General features: G+C 42.8%; 1 protein-coding gene across 2 annotated transcripts in view; it reads left to right on the top strand.

The window, feature by feature from the left end:
* Positions 1–20,571, top strand: part of SLC13A1 (solute carrier family 13 member 1) — a 55,245-nt gene that overhangs the window by 11,215 nt on the left and 23,459 nt on the right. Inside the window, exons 2-8 of one of the 2 annotated variants that reach the window (XM_039488312.1) lie at positions 2,345–2,473; positions 4,721–4,857; positions 9,255–9,442; positions 9,549–9,606; positions 9,694–9,742; positions 10,901–10,904; positions 11,571–11,718. In XM_039488312.1, coding sequence (XP_039344246.1) covers positions 2,345–2,473; positions 4,721–4,857; positions 9,255–9,442; positions 9,549–9,606; positions 9,694–9,742; positions 10,901–10,904; positions 11,571–11,718 — 713 coding nt within the window. Of the gene's footprint in view, positions 1–2,344; positions 2,474–4,720; positions 4,858–9,254; positions 9,443–9,548; positions 9,607–9,693; positions 9,743–10,900; positions 10,905–11,557; positions 11,719–20,571 lie in introns of those variants that run through there. The other variant, XM_039488322.1, reaches the window with a different exon arrangement.

Raw genomic sequence — 20,571 nt, 5'->3', positions numbered from 1 at the left:
GAGCTGCCAAAATCTTAACAACCGGTTCCCTACAAAAAGTTCTGATTTAAGGCGGGGGGGAGTGGGGGAGGGGCCGGGGCGGGGGGAGACATACTTGTGGGGCTGGAGGCCCATGCAGGGCCTGGGGAAAATTGCACCCCCACCCCAGTGGCCCTGGAGCTTGCAGCCCCCCCCCCTTACCTTGTCTGCAGCTCAAAGCAGCAGGACGACTCAGGAGCTCAGCTGAGCTGCCCAGCTGGTGCCGGCGGCTGGCCACGCTGCAGCTGGGGGAAAACGGGGGAGGAGCTGGGGGAACCTCAGCCTCCCCAGCTGGGAATCCTGGGAGCAACAGGATGGTCCGGCCTGCGGACCAGAGTTCTTTGCCCACCCCCTGGCCTTTTAAAAAACGGTTCTCCACGGAGGTCTAATTTTAGCAACTGGTTCTTGGGAACTGGTGGAAACTGGCTCCAGCTCACCACTGGATAAAGGTTTTTCTGGTACTTCTTCTTGGCACTGATCTGATCTCAGTAGAAAAAATGATAGCACGTAAAAGTCTAGTTCAGAAGTCACTGAGTCTCAGTGGAAAGCTCCCATTATAAAAAGGGGGGTGGGAGGTGGAATCATTCACTGAATCCTTCAGAAATATCTACATTAAGCAAGTAAGGATTTCACTGAACCCAGTAAAAGCTATATGCAATCCTGGACATTAATTTGACTTTTGGGGGCCTAAATTTTGCTGATATTAGAGAAACTACATGAGATGCTTTCATACATATTCCAGTGTAAACACCATACACAGTGATGCAAAGGATACCATTGCTTGCTTGCTTTTCTAAACTATTAATATATTTTTACTGCAAATAAAAGGTGCTAGAGTGACGATCCTGGAGAATGAAGGTGTCTTGTTATCCATGGAACAGACACTATCAGATAGCAACCTTCTCCACAGTGCCTCACAAATCCACCTCCTCTTTTTTTCTGCAGGATTCACCAGTTGGTGGGAATCAGTCCAGTTTCTGCTCAATCTGTGAACAAAGGTGCAAATTAGTGTCAAATGTGGTAGAAGTTTTCCAATACAGACACTTCAGCTTATTTCACATAGACCAAAAACTGCCAGTAGAAGTAATAATGTTTGACCATTAGTCCCTTGGGTTGGATTTGAACCAGCCTTCCTAAGGTAAAAACTATATCTCATCATTTATCCCCAAAGCTACATCGTTTAGTATTAGCCATATATGATGATTGTAACAAGTAGTGCCATCGTCTCCATCAGGGTATCAAAGTCCATGACAGAAGCTGGCTCCTACATCCTGAAGAGAAAAGAGCCCATAGGAAGCAAGCAGCTCCCAACCAAGATATATACATTTGCAATAATTGCCAAAGATCATGCAAATCTCAGATTGGACTATTCAGTCACATGAGACATTGCAAACCATCTACATCATAGCCTGCAATTCCCACCGTCTCTCGTAGATAAAAGGATGCCAACAATACATATGCCATTTTCCTCTCCTGACCTCGCATGGTAAGAAAGGCACTTTTTTCAAGAGCAGATGTGTAAACCAGAGCTGTGCAAAGTATGCCTAACAGAATTCCATACACAAGGCATTTTGTTTCAGTACAAACCCAAAGCTCAGAGCAGGTTTGGCCAAAGTCTAATTTTGATAATTTCATTCTACCTACCCCAATTCCTTCTACAGCTTCATATGCTGCAGCGGTGGCTGCATTTCAGTGGTGAAGCTAAAGTGAATCCTGTGTTTCAGGATTCAGAATGAAAGACGCTGAAACTGCAAGATATAAGGACAACTGTATCAAAGCAGACTGGGTGAAATCCTTGTTCCATTGATGTCAATGGCAAAATCGAATTATCTTCAGCAGGGCCAGGATTTCACGTACTGCCTGCATAAGAGTTGTCTGGGCGATCTTAAAGATCAAAGGGATATTTTTAGTTGCTGGGGGTTATGATTTATTTTAATTCTTGGGTGAAGAGAGGTTCCTGGCATAATCTACTTATATAATTGTAGTTTCAAAATGTCTCATGAAGTGCCTGGAGAAAATGGCAGGCGTTTCTTTTTAATGGTGAGTCTTTATAAACAGAGAAAAATCATAAATAAAATAATGAATGCATAAAATAATATTTCATCATAATGTTTTTTTATTATTTATAAGGCTATAAATCAAAGTATCTGCTTCTGATGATAATACTAAGTACAATTAAGCTTTGGGCCCTGACTCAAAACCCAATTAAGTCAGCGCGAGTCCTTCTATTGACTTCTGTGGGCTTTGCATTGGTCCCCTATACCATTGTAGGATTGTTTGCTAAGTGAATCCAATCTTATTTTTAATGATGTCTTGTGTATTCTAGGAAGCAGAATGTGCATACACGCTGTTTGTAGTTGCGATCTTTTGGCTCACAGAAGCTCTGCCACTGGGTGTTTCAGCTTTACTTCCTGCCTTAATGTTCCCAATGTTTGGTATTATGGCATCCAAGGAGGTAACCTTCCTCTTCTTCCCTATCTTCTTACGCTGCACATATTATATAACCATAAACTGTGGAATGCCCAAAGAAAGAACTGCGTAATGCTGCAATTTCATCAGCTGTCTTTACTATATGTTTCTGCAGCACCTATCACAATGGGGCCTCAAGCTCAGGACTACTCGCATGCTCAAAATTAAGCACACAGCTTAAGTGTTTTTCTGGACCGAGATCTATTCAATTGGTTCTGCCTCATGCTCTGACCTGCAGCAGAAGCCAGCACAAACTATTGCAGGCATCATCTCTGAGCCAAAGTTGTCCCATCTGTGAAATGGCAATAATAACATTTATCTCCCTTTGCAAAGTGCTTTGAGATCAATAGATGAAAAAGTGCTATGGACATTCAAAGTATTATTAATGTTACACTACATTACATCAGAAATATGAAATGCTAAGGGCCCAATAAGCCTACTTTGATATCAATGGAAATTGATACCAGTTGATCTCAAACCAGAAAAACATTTAAACATGTGAATAGTCCTGAGCTCGAGGCATCATTGTGATAGGCATTGTAGGATCATGTTCTAAATCCTTATACCTCAAAGTGTTTGCAATGGGGAGGTAGCTGGATGGATTAAAGATAAAATGGACTAATGCAGCAGGCTTTCACCTTTAGCTTAGGTCATATGTGAAATGTGCTTGATGATCTTCGGTTGCTTACATCATGAACCTTATTATTGGGGCTGTCAAGTGATTTAAAAAATTAATCGTGATTAATCACACGATTAATTGCACTGGTAAACAATAATAGAATACCATTTATTTGAATGTTTTTGAATGTTTTCTACATTTTCAAATATATTGATTTCAATTACAACACAGAATACAAAATGTACAGAGCTCACTTTATATTTATTTTTATTACAAATATTTGCACTGTAAAAAATAAAAGAAATAGGATTTTTCAATTCACCTAATACAAGTACTGTAGTGCAATCTCTTTATCATGAAAATTGAACTTGCAAATTTAGAATTATGTACAAAAAATAACTGCATTCAAATATAAAACAATGTAAAACTTTAGAGCCTACAAGTCCACTCAGTCCTACTTCTTTTTCAGCCAATCACTCAGACAAGCAAGTTTGGTTACATTCGCAGGAGATAATGCTGCCCGCTTCTTGTTTACAATGTCACTTGAAAATGAGAACAGGTCTACGCGTGGCACTGTTGTAGCCAGTGTCAGAAGATATTTACGTGCCAGATGCGCTAAAGAGTCATATGTCCCTTCATGCTTCAACCACCATTCCAGAGGCCATGTGTCCATGCTGATGACGGGTTCTGCTTGATAACAATTCAAGCAGAGCGACGCATGTTCACTTTCATTATCTGAATCAGATGCCACCAGCAGAAGTTTGATTTTCTTTTTTGGTGGTAGCCGAAGCACGAAGAGGCATACAAATGTTTAGCATATCTGGCAGGTAAATGCCTTGCAATGCCAGCTACAAAAGTGCCATGTGAATGCCTGTTCTCACTTTCAGGTGACATTGTAAACAAGAAGCGGGCAGCATTATCTCCTGCAACTTGTAACTAAACTTGTTTGTCTGAGTGATTGGCTGAACAAGAGGTAGGACTGAGTGGATTTGTAGGCTCTAAAGTTTTACATTGTTTTGTTTTCAGTGCAGTTATGTAACAAAAAAAAATCTACATTTGTAAGTTATACTTTCACGATAAAGAAATTGCACTACAGTACTTGTAGGAGGTGAACTGAAAAATACTATTTCTTTTGTTTACCATTTTTACAGTGAAAATATTTGTAATAAAAATAATATAAAATGAGCAGTGTACACTTTGTATTCTGTCTTCTACAGAAATCAATATGTTTGAAAATGTAGAAAAACATCCAAAATATTTAATACATTTCAATAGGTATTCTATTGTTTAACAGTGCAATTAATATTGGTTAATTTTTAAACTGTGATTACTTTTTTTGAGTTAATCGTGTGAGTTAACTGTGATTAACTGACAGCCTTACTTATTATCCTCTTTCTTCCATTGTTTCACACCTATTTAACTCCATGTACCCAGTGATTCACATGGGTTTAAGCAATAGCACTGACCTAATTAAATGAAAATGGGACCTTTCCAGCACATATTTCAATGCATGCCTTAACTTGTTTCTGCTGAGGCTGATATTTTTTATTTGGTCATATTAAAAATGATAGGTAAAAAGCACCCATTTCATTAACAAATTGTTTTTGCTTTCAGGTGGCAGCTGCTTATTTCAAAGATTTTCATTTGCTATTAATTGGAGTAATTTGTTTGGCCACATCAATAGAAAAATGGAATTTGCACAAGAGAATTGCTTTGAAAATGGTGATGATAATAGGTGTGAATCCTGCATGGTATGTACTAAATACTACATATGGAAAATGGTAATGCTCATGGGAAACTTGGTACTACAGAAATAATTGCCTACAGAGGGCTACTGTTTTGTTCCTTAGTAAAAATCCAAGCACCTTTTGCTGCCGAAATAAAATGAAAATATGTTAAATGCTTTGGTTGAACTATACTGGGTGAAACATTATTCTTTTGCTGAAATTCTAATTATAGGGATAGTTAGGATATGAATGAGTTCTATTTCTAATGCCGCCGATATTCACAATAACTATGTAATATTCAGAACAAATATATGTTGAATTTGTGAATATATTTAAGATTCATATTTCTTAATGATTGGTTGTAAAGCCCACAACTGAAGAGTCATGTCACATGCTTATTATTAGTAATTTGTATTTCAGAAGTACTTGCAGCGTTCTGGGCACTTTCAAAATATACTGTAAGACAGTCCTCACCCCTAATAGTTCACAGTTTAAGGTAGGAAGGACAGTAAGACTGGTGGAGGAGAGGGGCAAAACATACTTTACAAAAAGAAAATTGAAAGCCTCAGCTGTCTACACCTAGGCTCCTCTTTGCCATTATCTGTGAAGAAAGCAGCTCCCAAACAGAACTGAACTTCTCCATCTCAGGCTATGTCTACACTAGTGTACCGCTGCAGCTGGTCATTGCAAGGTCTCCTGGATAGCCGCTCTATGCCAGCAGGAAAGAACTCTTCTGCTGGCATAATTAAACCACCCCCACTGACATAGCACTGTCCACACCGGCACTTTTGTCAGTGTAACTTTTGTTGGTCAGGAGTGTGGTTTTTTCCACCCCCTGACCGACAAAAGTTTTGCCGAAAAAGTGCTAGTGTAGACATAGCCTCAGAATGGTCAGATGATGCAGTGAAGGCACTGAAGATACTCATCATACATTCATCTCTTAATAATGAGCTAGTGATATCAAATGAAGTGAAAACCCTACTCGGCTTCTGAACAAGAAGGCTGTGGGGGGCGGGGGGTGGAGGCCTCCATCAGCATCTTAGTAAGACTGGACAGGAAATGTGCTATGTCATTCTGGCTCCCCAGAATATGAGATTCTCATAATCCTACTTTAAGAAACAGACATTAAAAGCTAGATGTTAAAAGGCCAGACAAAAAGAATTCAGATATTAGCGATGGAAAATGCCTGTTAGATCATCTAATCTCTCCTTCTGTCAGTGCAGAATTATCTCTATTCTCCAATGCTTTATCTGCCCTAGTTTTCAATAATTTCTCTAATGGGCCTTCCACCACTTCCTTTAATAACTATTCTCTTCCCTGACAGGTTTTATTATTAGAAAAATGTTCCTGCTATTCTACATTTTACTGCGTTCAATTTTCTCCTATTACTCTTAACTATCCTCCTTGAGCCCCGTCAAGAATTCTATTCCTTCCTTGATGTTCATGCCTTTCAAATATTTGTACCGAGCTTTTGCATCTCCCCTCCTCATTGGTAAGCCAAGCTTTGCACATTAGCTATTTTAATCTTTCCTAATCACTCACACTTGCCAGGCCTTTCATTTTGGCTGAAGTCTAGTAATCTGGCAGATGACCTGAATGCTGTGCTGAGGACTCTGCTGAGTAGCCCCCTGTGCAGTTATGGAGAAAGGAATTCTGCCCTCAAGCCATAGAGTGGACGTAGAGCCATTCCACAGGCAATACTGAAACCATGAGGATTGCAGCAGTTCCACTCTCCTCTCGCCCCACCACTAAACCACCATCTCCTCATGAGAAGGTTCTAAGTAGTGGAGGTTCCTCGAGCTTCACCCTCAGCCCCATCCAGCTCATGCCCAATTCTCACATGCCTTCTGCAAACTACCAGACACAAGCTCTCTGTGCTGAGCTCTCTGCTCCTCTGAGCAGCAGCCTGCACCCGAGCCCGGCCCTTGCGTATAGGAATCACAGCAGTTTCTCTGACAGGGGAGACTACAAAGCCACAGAAGTGAAAGCTGGGTTTGCCCATTTTTTCTTCTTCTCTAAATCCCCTCCAGTTTTGTACTATGTATTTTGCATTTCACAGTATTTTAGATGCAGTGTCACCAGTAAAATACAGAGAGGCTACAACCTTGATAGTTTGAGATGTAATACCACCACTTTGTATGCAGGCCAAAATCATACAGGGTAGAGATGCCTTCTTAGTCAGTCAGGCTAGCTGTGTTTTAAATGATCTGTTGTGACAGCTATGAACCATCTGACCTGGAGTTCCGGTTAGAACTGTGCCCTAGACCTCAACACAGACACGAGGTGAAATAGTGGGCTCATTTAAGTCAATGGGAGTTTTGGCATTGACTTCAATGGAGCCAGGATTTCATTCAAGAATTCAACAGAATGGACAGACAGTAGGCTCCATCCTCAGGTCTGGCCAAGCTGTACTGTACTTTGGTTTTTCTTGGCATCCAGAAAGGCCCCTGAGGGCTATGAACAGCGTAGTATGGCATACCTTAGAATAGCCTTGAGGCTACTCTAAATTACACTAGTGACTGGGCCACTCCTTTGTTGGCCCCAAGATCAGTAAACAAACACAGAGATAGTATAGAGCAACCTTTGCCTCACCACCAATTGCACTGTATTTCACTTGCAGCAGAGGATGTAGTCCACAGGGACGAATTGTGTGAGTAAGGCAAACAAGATTCTCCTCTCATTGTTATATGGCAAAAGGATATTAGCTTTATTGTTGGTTATAAATGAAGCCGTCATCCAAGATTTCATACAAAGTGTCACTTGAAATACTGTGGGTGGAATAGATTAGGAAAAATTGAGGTTGAATAGGTTAGGAAATGCTCTGTTATTTTTTAGATCAGTGAATCATCAGCTCTTAATCTCTGAAGCTACTGGGAACAGGTTAATTTTCCAATGTATTGAATGATGATTTGAACATCTGACCATCAACTATATGACGTCAATAAGAAATTATTTCAAAGCAGCTGTCAGTGAATGTCTTCTTTTTCTTTATTTCTTAAGGTTGCTGCTAGCTCTGTTAAGGTTGTATATTTTTCCAGTATAAAAAAATCTGTTTCCAGAGCTTTTGGCCTTCAAAGCCCCTCCCTTTCCTTCATTCAAATTCCTACTGGTCCTGGAGACCCACTTCTTACACAATTCCTTCAAGAGACTAACTGAAGATCTAATCCAAAGCCCTGTGAGGTCCATGAGTGTCATTCTAGTGTTTTGGATCAGACTGTAAATTAGCAAGTTCTACAGTCAAAAAAGTACAACTCTGTATTATCAGTGCTATTAAAAATGGGCAGAAATACAAGCAGAGATCATCTACTTGTCCAGGGCCTGAATTTAACCCAATCACTTTTTTGTGTCTCCATCATGAAAACAGACTTCTATTTTTAAATTAAAATGTTGCCTTTAGTTATTAGGGAGAGAAATACCATGGGAGTAATTTTGATTTTTTTAAAAATACTCTAATTATTTTGCATATTTTTAAAAAAAAAATTCTGCTCCTGCTGAGTTCAGTAATCCTTATAATTTATGTAACATCTTTCATCCAGGGAGGTTCCAAAGTGCTTTGCAACCTTTACAACCTGGTTGCACAAAATTATATTCGTTCATTTCAATTTACCCACTGCCGAACTGCTGCCATCTCTTGGTGTGAAAAATGTCAACTGTTTAACTGCACTCAATAATTTAGTACAGGAAGTGAAGCAGGCCGTATTAATTTAAAATTGCAGAGAAAAATGTTGGTAGACAGATGATAAATTCCTAATTAAAACTTGTTCATGATGCTAGGTTTAACACATCTGCTGTTACAGAAAGTGACTTGGAGCATCAGTTTCTGATATACTTTCAGTGGTGGTAAAACAGGAGTAATTACAATGAAGTCAACAGAGTTACATCAGTATAAAACCACTGTAAGTGAGATCAGCGCCAGACCAAGGATCAGTAACCGCTGATACGATCTAACCTCAGTTTTATGTTTCCTTTGAAAGACAGTATGTGTTGCAGGTGACCCCTAATACCATCCAGGGATCAGTGCTGACTTTATGTATGCCTGCACTGCAATCAGAGCTGTGACTGCAGCATGTGTAGATATCCATTTGAACTTATAACAGTCTGATGTGTCATGATACCTTGAATTAAGTATTGTCCAGATGGATAATGATATCATAAGTAAAAAACATTACTGTAGTTTTAACTGCATAATATATTTAATCTGTACACAATTTTACAGTATTTACTATTTGTATGAATAACTCTTCTTTTATATATTAAAAAAATCACAATCAAATTAACAGCCCTTAACGCTGGCGTTTTTTATAGTCCCATATTTATGCTGAAAAAGTTATCCTTTTGTATTAAATTGGATGCTCGTAGCAGAGGTTAATGGAACAGTAATAGACTGGAACAGTAATAGACTGAAGTATTTCTCATTTCAGGCTTACGCTGGGCTTCATGATGAGCTGTGGCTTCTTATCTATGTGGCTTAGTAACACCTCTACTGCTGCTATGGTGATGCCAATTGTAGAGGCTGTAGCTCAGCAGATCATAGGTGCTGAAGCAGAAGTCGATGCCTTAGAGATGAATTGCGCAACTGGATCCACCAATGAGGCATTGGAACTTGATGGTGGGCATAGATACAGTTTTGATATTGATCCACCCTCATTCTTCAGTTTGAAAGTGACCAGCTAAATTGAAGTATTTATCTTTCTAATTCCCCTAATATTTTACAGAAAGTGTTAGTGAATGTGAAGCTAGTGACTGGAAAGAGAAAACAAAAGAAGTTAATGGGTACAATTTATGGATTTCATCATTCATATTTTAATAATTTGTTTAAGAAAAATAGTTCATTTATTACAGTAAGGAATTTTTTTCCAGATACACCAATGGTGAGGGTCACACTGTGTGCGAGATTGAAAAGGAAAAGGTATTTAAGCTGTGATTATTTTGAGAAAAAAAAATCATGCAGTTACTACACGTTAATTAACATAATTTTAACCTAGCAATCAAATCTAAGTTTTTACATAGCACCTGTCTCTGTTATCTAAATGTTTAATTTTTTATATGTACACACACACATATAGATAGATATTTAAATACACATGACATGCAGTTTTTATTATTTTATTGTTATTTCATTTATTTGAGTGCTCACAATGTGCTTGGCGCTACATAACACTGTCACTGCCTCAAGGATCATATTACAACCTTCTTCAAATACTGACAAATCAGTTCAGAGATATATAATACCTTGGGTTAGGGAACAAATTTGAGCCCCAGCCCTGCAAATGCCTATGCATTGCTTAACATTACACACTTGGGTAGTCCCACTGACTTCAGTGTGATTACGCCCACACATAAAGATAAGCACATATGTAAAGTATTTGCAGGTTTGGGGCCTTGAGATGGAGCAGAAAACTTCCAGAAGTCACTGCTGAACCACCTCTTGCAATAGTGAAGTCAATGGGAGTTTTGCCATTGACTTAAATAGGCACAGAATAAGGACTTAAGTATGTTTTAAGGAGGAATTTTAGTTCCACCCATAATGGAGTCAAATTAGTACCTTCCACCGAAAGGCAAACAGTGCACATCCCCATCCAGTCAGGATTCCCCAGAATCTGAAATGTCTGTGGGCCAAATCCTGATGTTATTAATCAGTTATTACTCATCCTTATTCTGGATTATTAATTGCAGTGAGGATTTTACTTGTGTAAGGACTGAGAAAAACTAGGGAAAAACTCTTCTCTATAATATTTCTATCACCATAGTTAGAGCCCTACCAAATTCATGGCCATGGAAAACACGTCATGGACCATGAAATCTGGTCTCCCCCTGTGAAATCTGGTCTTTTTGTGTGCTTTTACCCTCTACTATACCGATTTCACAGGGGAAATGAGAGTTTCTCAAATTGGGGGTCCTGACCCAAAAGGGAGTTGCAAGGGGGTTGCAAGGTTATTTTTGGGGGGATCATTATATTGCCATCCTTTCTTCTGCACTGCTGCCTTCAGAGCTGGGTGGCTGGAAAGCAGTGGCTGTTGGCCAGGCACCCTGCTCTGAAGGCAGCGCTCCACCAGCAGCAGTGCAGAATAGTGGCAATACCCCATACCATGACACCCTTACTTCTGCGCTGCTGCCTTCAGAGCTGGGTGGCCAGAGAGTGGCAGCTGCTGACTGAGGGCCCAGCTCTGCAGGCAGCAGCACAGAAGTAAGGGTGGCAATACCATACAATCCTTACTTCTGCACTGCTGCTGGCGGTGGCTCTGCCTTCAGAGCTGGGCTCCTGGCCGCAAACTGCCACTCTCCAGCTGCCCAGCTCTGAAGGCAGCACCACCATCTGCAGCAGTGCAGAAGTAAGGGTAGCAGTACCGCAAACCCCTCCCACACACAATAACCTTGCAACCTCCCCGCACACACAACTCCTTTTTGGGTCAGGACTCCTACAATTACAACACCATGAAATTTCAGATTTTAATAGCTGAAATCATGAAATTTACTATTTTAAAAATCCTATTACTGTGAAGTTGACCAAAATGGACCGTAAATTTGGTAGGGCCCTAACCATAGTCCTAGGCCCCAACAAATGCTGCATATGACAATACTCCTAGCAAATGAAACAGCCCTGTGGAATGCTGGGAAATCCTGAAAGCTGGTTGCTTCTTAAAGATACTGGTTTTTATGTAGAGTTTATAATGTCAGATGAACCCTTCTCACACATTAATCAATATGTATTCTTATTGAGCAGACTCTGCCCCCAGCTGAGACAGGAAGAAAATACAGAAACCAGAAAGACCACATGATGTGCAAAGTGATGTGCTTGTGTATTGCTTATTCTTCTACCATTGGAGGGCTGACTACAATCACAGGAACATCAACAAATTTGATTTTTGCTGAGCAGTTCAATACGTAAGCGATATCAAGTTATTTCTATACCTGTTACCCATAAGTCCAAATACTACTTTTTGTACTCTTAGCTGGTTCCCCCAAGTGTGTGATAGTCTGGAGTTATGGCTTGGCAATGCCTGGCATCACGACTGACATCATGACTTTGTTGTTTTCCCATAAGACATACAATGAAATTCCATGATATCTGATTTGCGTGCATTCAGTTGCATTGGAAAAGGTTGCAAGGACTCATTCTACAAATGCAAAATGACAGCCAGATTCTGTCATCCTTCTCAAATTGAATAATACCTTACTCTTTGAATTCTCCCATTGAAACAGATGGGTTTATTCGAGGGGTTAGGTACCACTCAATGTAAATCCTGGTAACCAATGGCACAATATCTGGCCGTAAGAGACTTTTCCTCATTGCTAAATAGAATTGGAGCTAAGTTTTTATTGCCTTTTAATTCCAAAGCAGCTGTGACAGCACCATTTAATCTTCCTGATACTATTTGGCATTTCTTTGAGTGATATCAATGATCATTTTGTCAGTTTCACTTTGTGTTCCAAATGTCTCTAAGGGGCTAATGTGATTTTTAAGTAGTAGGCATAATGTCTGACTGCCCCTATGTTTTGTTAAAATTGGTGTAATTGAAAATCAAACTTTTACAGCAGGGAATATACCATCATTTAGATTTAAAAAAACCCAGACAAACCAAAACAGCTAAGGCCCCAGCTAAGGTCTATTTCCTCTTCTTCATCACCAGAATGGGACTTAAAATCAGTCTTATATCTGGATACTGAGCATTCTGCTGCTGTGAGGTAGCCACCTGCTTCCTCGGCCTCTGGGATAGAAAGAAACATGTTGGAGTGGAGCCCAAGTGCAGTGCACTCTTGCAGAGCCGGCTTTAGGCCGATTCCTCCGATTCCCTGGAATCGGGCCCCGCGGCTAAGAGGGCCTCGCACCATAGGCACCTTTTTAATTTTTAAATTTTTTTTACATACTCGGTGGTGGTCTGGGTCTTCGGCAGCACTGGGTCCTTCACTTGCTCCGGGTCTTTGGCGGAATTTTGGTGGTGGGGAGTCCGGAGCAAGTGAAGGACCCCTTGCCGCTGAAGTGCTGCTGAAGACCCGGACCGCTGCCAGTTATTCGAATCAGGCCCTGCAGTTCCTAAAGGCGGCCCTGCACTCTTGTGCTCCTGTGCCAATTAGCATAACTTAGCGCAGCCCTGTGGCGACTCTAACTTGCACTGTGGGGTAGTTTGGTCCCCAGCTCATTCCAGGTAGCTCACAGCCAATTCCTGCTCTTGCTCACAGCGGAGGATTCAGCCCTATAGCTGATTTTCCACTCATTTGCACCAGTCTAAAGATAGTGTTTTCAAACTCTAAAACCTATTTAATAGATTGTAAAATCAAATCTGTAGCACACAGTGGAACTCATAAATAGTCTAAGAGTTTTCATCAAAAAGCCCCTTTTTCATTTGTGTAAAACTTTTCTCAAACTTTCATCTTTTAAGACTCAAATTTTCTGGGTCTGGTCTCTGACCAAACATGTGTGCTTTTTAGTTTGGACATTTTGAGGAAAAAAGTCCAACCATTTTCAAGAAGAGTTGGGGAAAGAATATGTTTGCCATTACTAAAAATAAATAAATGAAAAAAATTGTACACTGTTTTATGAGCAGCTCTGGCACCAAAGCAGGAGGGTAGGTAGGTAGATTTGGCACAGAGACACTCTGAACATGTGACTTTCATTCTTCTTTGTTCCAACAGCATGAATCACATTCCACATATGTTACTATTTTTCTAACAATAAGAGTTTGTTAAATAATGATCTCCTGGCATTGTACTGGCTCTGAAAGTGTGTAGAAGTAAGCTGTATGGAATATGAGATCTGACTAAAACATTTGAAACCCTTTTCATTCAGAACCAGTGTTTGACCCTTGCTGCATACTCAGGCAGGGAAGTAAGGAGGCTTGAAGATTCTTTTCATTCCCCTGTGCTTGCTACTTGTAACACTCATAGCAATGCAGAGGGGAGAGCAGCCACTGATGGGCTGCTACCCTTCCTGTGCTGGTGACCAGGGAGGGGAGGTGGGGCGTGGAGCCTTGGCTCTTACCCCACAATACACTGGCCACCACAGCTGAACTAGTACGGTGGAGGGGAAGCAAACTGCACTAGGAGAAGGTCTGGTGCAGATTATGTCTCCCATGGAACAATGGGGAAAGCAGGGACCAAATTATAACACAGAGTCTGCTCTTGGGGCAACACAATGACATGCTGCCCCTTTCTCAGGGTAGATTATGAGATCACAGTGGAGCCCTTAATGCACAGGACTGTGCTGAATAAGACTGAGCCCTGCAGGAAAGACCTTTGTAAGTCTGTAGGGGTTCCTGCAAATAACAGGATGATTCTGCAAAGGAGCCTTACATCCTTATGCAGGGTTCTAGAGTTGGCCACTTTGTTACAGTGCAGTTAAAATAGAATAATGGGGTTTCATATTCATTGTGTCTCACTGATTTCAATATCAAATGCACTGAGTTTGCAAGTAAAGAGAGTTTTTCAGCTGGTGGTTCTCCCAAGACCCACTTTTAAGGCAGATTACCAAATGCAGAGGAAAGCCACAGAAAGGGTGATGCAGCCTTAAATTGCATTAATTTTTTGTAGGCTTGGGATGATGTGCTATCCCCAGATTACTTCTTATCCAACTACACATGCCTGGTCCCAGGGAGGGGGCAGCTGGAGATGGTGCCACAGAGGAGGTTGACTCCTGCCGCTACAACTGGACAGGGATGATCCTACAGAGGGGACCCTCTGTTTTCCTTCTGTTGGGCCCACTGAAAATTCCCTAGATTATTGCAAACATATTCAGGTAATTTACTTTGACCTGTATATAAACTCCACAAGGAATAGTCAAGCCTTATCGAGAATTAATCATATAAATGCTTAAGAATGTTCTAAAAATAATAAAAACACATTACTAAGTAATAGCCTGTCCTTGGAAGGAAGGGAATTTTGTTTTCAATACTGAGAGTATAAATCACTTTAATATAGGATGCATATTACAGCTTATCACAGAAGTTAAAGATGGAAAAAAGCTATTATAGCAGGTCATCCAGTCCATTTCTGTTCAAAGGCAAGATTTTATCAATGGGACAATCCAATCTGTGTCATCACTTAGGTCAACATATTAGATTAATTAGCATTTAAATAATTTTTTAATTCTAATTAGTCCAACAGTCTTTCAGAGCAATACTTGCCAGAGGGCTAATGATTAGGTAACCTTAATCTTCAAGTTACTAGAACTACGGAAGTATAGCCTCAAATATCCCCAAAGTTACACTGCAATCTGACGCCAGTAAATGAGTAACTGAGAGCAGAACTTGCCCTGTAGTATAGAGAGTTAAAGAGCTTGTTCTTCCTGGCAAAAATTGCTAACTAATGTGAGTATAAATCAGGTTCCAGGATGATAAGTACTATATCAAAACGTTGGATAAATCGTGAAACTGAGTCATTGTAACAGTAAAGTCACTCACATACTATCTAAGAAAAAGGTATGTTCTAGAGAGTGTTTTTAATCATTTAATAAGAAATACACAGCCATATAGTCAATAGAGTATGTATAATAACGTGCTATCTTTTCTTGTCTGAACTTAATTCCTGTTCCCTGACAGCAATGAGTTCAAACATTGCTGTCTCAGCACTAGTTACGGTTGAAGATTGGAACTTTAATCTCAAGAAGGATGCAGACATTTTGGATCATTCCCTGGTGGCATTATAATGACAGGATCTATTTTTTTTATTATTACTCTTAGAATTAAATGAAATTAAAATTAGAAAAGCATATCTTTTTAATTATAAACTTGCACAGCACTTTGGAAAATGCTCCCTGCCCCAAAGACCTATTTGAACATTACCAGAGGCTTTCCTTTTAAAATATTGGAATACAGAAGATTCAGGTATAAAGAATTGTTATGATCTCTGACTAAACGTCCCAATTTCCTTTCCTTCTGACCCTAGCAAGGAGAGGAGAGACTGCCCCCATAGTATAGAATCATAGAATCATCGAATCTCAGGGTTGGAAGGGACCTCAGGAGGTCATCTAGTCCAACCCCCTGCTCAAAGCAGGACCAAACCCAACTAAATCATCCCATCCCGGGCTTTGTCAAGCCTGACCTTAAAAACCTCTAAGGAAGGAGATTCCACTACCTCCCTAGGTAACCCATTCCAGTTCTTCACCACCCTAGTGAAAAAGTGAAAAAGTTTTTCCTAATGTCCAACCTAAACCTCCCCCTCTGCAACTTGAGACCATTACTCCTTGTTCTGTCATCTTCTACCACTGAGAACAGTCTAGATCAGGGATGGGCAAACTATGGCCCGCGGGCCGGATCCGGCCCTTCAGGGCTTTGGATCCGGCCCGCGGGATTACCCCTGGTGGTGCTGCGGGCCCGGCGCTGCTCTCAGAAGCAGCCCCCGGGCCGGGAGGCAAAGGGCTCCATGTGCGCACGCAGAGCCATCTGCCCCCCCCACACACAGGGGCCGTAGCACTTTCTGGAGTGGCGTGGGGACAGGGCAGGCATGCAGGGAGCCTGCCTTGGCCCTGGTGTGCTCCACTGCCATCCCGGAGCCACTTTAGGTAAGCGGCACCGGGCTGGAGCTCAAACCCCTCCTGCCCCCCGCCCCCCAACTTCCTGCCCTAAGCCCTCTGCCTGTACCTCGCACCCCTCCTGCACCCAACTCCCTGCCCTGAGCCCCTTTCTTCACTCCTGTGCATTCCAACCACCTGCCCTGAGCTCCCTGCTGCACCCTGCACCCCGTGCACCCCAACTCCCTGCCCTGAGCCCCGTCCTGCACTCCGCACCCCTCCTGTACCCCAACCCCCTTCCCTGAGCCCCCTCTTACACTCTGCACCCCTTCTCTGCCCCAATCCCTTGTCCTGAGCCCCTTCCTCCACATCCCGCACTCCACCCCCCCTGCCCTGGCCCTGCATACAATTTCCTCACCCAGATGTGGCCCTCGCCCCAAAAAGTTTGCCCACCCCTGGTCTAGATCCATCCTCTTTGGAACCCCCTTTCAGGTAGTTGAAAGCAGCTATCAAATCCCCCCTCAGTCTTCTCTTCTGCAGACTAAACAATCCCAGTTCCCTCAGCCTCTCCTCATAAGTCATGTGCTCCAGCCCCCTAATCATTTTTGTTGCCCTCCGCTGGACTCTCTCCAATTTATCCACATCCTTCTTGTAGTGTGGGGCCCAAAACTGGACACAGTACTCCAAATGAGGCCTCACCAGTGCTGAGTAGAGGGGAATGATCACATCCCTCGATCTGCTGGAAATGCCCCTACTTATACAACCCAAAATGCCATTAGCCTTCTTGGCAACAAGGGCACACTGTTGACTCATATTCAGCTTTTCGTCCACCGTAACCCCTAGGTCCTTTTCTGCAGAACTGCTGCCCAGCTATTCGGTCCCTAGTCTGTAGCAGTGCATGGGATTGTTCCGTCCTAAATGCAGGACTCTGCACTTGTCCTTGTTGAACCTCATCATATTTCTTTTGGCCCAATCCTCTAATTTGTCTAGGTCCCTCTGTATCCTATCCCTACCCTCCAGCATATCAACCACTCCTCCCAGTTTAGTGTCATCTGCAAACTTGCTAAGGGTGCAGTCCACACCATCCTCCAGATCGTTAATGAAGATATTGAATAAAACTGGCCCCAGCACCGACCCTTGGGGCACTCCACTTGATACCGGCTGCCAACTAGACATGGAACCATTGATCACTACCCGTTGAGCCCGACCATCTAGCCAGTTTTCTATCCACCTTACCATCAATTCATCCAACCCATACTTCTTTAACTTGCTGGCAAGAATACTGTGGGAGACTGTATCAAAAGCTTTGCTAAAGTCCAGAAATAGCACATCCACTGCTTTCCCCTCATCCACAGAGCCGGTTATCTCATCATAGAAGGCAATTAGGTTAGTCAGGCATGACTTGCCCTTGGTGAATCCATGCTGACTGTTCCTGATCACTTTCCCCTCCTTTAAGTGGTTCAGGATTGATTCCTTGAGGACCTGTTCCATGATTTTTCCAGGGACTGAGGTGAGACTGACTGGCCTGTAGTTCCCTGGATCTTCCTTCTTCCCTTTTTTAAAGATGGGCACTACATTACCTTTTTTCCAGTCATCCGGGACCTCCCCCGATCGCCATGATTTTTCAAAGATAATGGCCAATGGCTCTGCAATCTCATCGGCCAACTCCTTTAGCACCCTCGGATGCAGCGCATCCGGCCCCATGGACTTGTGCTCGTCCAGCTTTCCTAAATAGCCCCGAACTACTTCTTTCTCCACAGAGAGCTGGTCACCTCCTCCCCATACCGTGCTGCAGAGTGCAGCTGTCTGGGAGCTGACCTTGTCTGTGAAGACAGAGGCAAAAAAAGCATTTAGTACACTAGCTTTCTCCACATCCTCTGTCACTAGGTTCCCTCCCTCATTCAGCAAGGGGCCCACACTTTCCTTGACTTTCTTCCTGTTGCTAACATACCTAAAGAAACCCTTCTTGTTACTCCTAACATCTCCGGCTAGCTGCAACTCCAAGTGTGATTTGGCCTTCCTAATTTCACATCTGCATGCCTGAGCAATACTTTTATACTCCTCCCTGGTTATTTGTCCAATCTTCCACTTCTTGTAAGCTGTTTTTTTGTGTTTAAGACGAGCAAGGATTTCACTGTTAAGCCAAGCTGGTCGCCTGCCATATTTACTTTTCTTCCTACACATCGGGATGGTTTGTTCCTGCAACCTCAATAAGGATTCTTTAAAATACAGCCAGCTTTCCTCGACTCCTTTTCCCGTCATGTTATTCTCCCAGGGGACCTTGCCCATCAGTTCCCTGAAGGAGTCGAAGTCTGCTTTTCTGAAGTCCAGGGTCTCTGTTCTACTGCTTTCCTTTTTTCCTTGTGTCAGGATCCTGAACTCGACCATCTCATGGTCACTGCCTCCCAGGTTCCCATCCACTATTGCTTCCTCTACTATTTCTTCCCTGTTTGTGAGCAGCAGGTCAAGAAGAGCTTTTCCCCTAGTTGGTTCCTCCTGCACTTGCACCAGGAAATTGTCCCCTACACTTTCCAGAAACTTCCTAGATTGTCTGTGCACTGCTGTATTGCTCTCCCAGCAGATATCGGGGTGATTAAAGTCACCCATGAGAACCAGGGCCTGTGATCTAGCAACTTCTGTTAGTTGCTGGAAGAAAGCCTCGTCCACCTCTCATCCCCCTGGTCTGGTGGTCTGTAGCAGACTCCCACCACGACATTACCCTTGTTGTTCATACTTCTAAATTTAATCCAGAGACACTCAGGTTTTTCTGCAGTTTCATACTGGAGCTCTGAGCAGTCATACTGCTCTCTTACATACAATGCAACTCCCCCACCTTTTCTGCCCTGCCTATCCTTCCTGAACAGTTTGTATCCATCCATGACAGTACTCCAATCATGTATCAGAGGGGTAGCCGTGTTAGTCTGGATCTGTAAAAGCAACAAAGAATCCTGTGGCACCTTATAGACTAACAGACGTTTTGCAGCATGAGCTTTCGTGGGTGAATACCCACTTCTTCGGATGCAAGTCTTCTTGCATCCGAAGAAGTGGGTATTCACCCACGAAAGCTCATGCTGCAAAACGTCTGTTAGTCTATAAGGTGCCACAGGATTCTTTGTTACTCCAATCATGTGAGTTATCCCACCAAGTCTCTGTTATTCCAATTACATCATAATTCCCTGACTGTGCCAGGACTTCTAGTTCTCCCTGCTTGTTCCTCAGGCTTCTTGCATTTGTGTATAGGCACTTAAGATAACTCGCTGATTGTCCCGCCTTCTCGGTCTGAGACAGGAGTCCTCCCCTCTTGCAGTCTCCTGCTTGTGCTTCCTCCCGGTATCCCACTTCCCCACTTACCTCAGGGCTTTGGTCTCCTTCCCCTGGTGAACCTAGTTTAAAGCCCTCCTCACTAGGTTAGCCAGCCTGCTTGCAAAGATGCTCTTCCCTCTCTTCGTGAGGTGGAGCCCATCTCTGCCTAGCAATCCTTCTTCTTGGAAGACCATCCCATAGTCAAAGAATCCAAACCCTTCTCTCCAACACCATCTGCATAGCCATTCGTTGATTTCCACAATTCGACGGTCTCTACCCTGGTCTTTTCCTGCCACAGGGAGGATAGACGAGAACACCACTTGCACCTCAAACTCCTTTATCCTTCTTCCCAGAGCCACGTAGTCTGCAGTGATACGCTCAAGGTCATTCTTGGCAGTACCATTGGTGCCCACGTGGAGAAGCAGGAAGGGGTAGCGATCCGAGGGCTTGATGAGTCTTGGCAGTCTCTCCGTCACATCATGAATCCTAGCCCCTGGCAAGCAGCACACCTCTCGGTTTTCCCGGTCAGGGCGGCAGATAGATGACTCAGTCCCCCTGAGGAGAGTGTCCCCGACCTCTACCACCCTCCTCCTCCTCCTCTTGGGAGTGGTGGTCGTGGAACCCCCATCCCTAGGACGGTGCATCTCATGTCTTCCAATCAGTGGAGTCTCCTTCTGCTCTGTTCCCTCAGATGTATCATCCACTCCACCCTCTGCACTAGTACCTGCGGAGAGAACATGAAAACGGTTGCTCACCTGTATCTGTGTTACTGGTACATGGACATTTCTGGTACTCTTTCCTCTTCTGGAAGTCACATGCCGCCAATTATCCTCGCTGGCCTTCTGTCCCCGCTGCGTAGCCTGCTCTGAATCTTCAGAACATTGTGGCCGCTGAAGCTGATCCTGACGTCTATCCAGGAAATCCTCATTTACTTTTATGGAACGCAGGGTTGATATCTGTTTCTCCAGACCTTGAATCTTCTCTTCCAA

Source organism: Mauremys reevesii, linkage group 1 (assembly GCF_016161935.1).
Source record: "Mauremys reevesii isolate NIE-2019 linkage group 1, ASM1616193v1, whole genome shotgun sequence".
Classification (NCBI taxonomy): domain Eukaryota; kingdom Metazoa; phylum Chordata; order Testudines; family Geoemydidae; genus Mauremys; species Mauremys reevesii.
The sequence above is the reverse complement of the archived record's forward strand: the minus strand, read 5'-3'. Positions and strand labels throughout refer to the sequence as shown.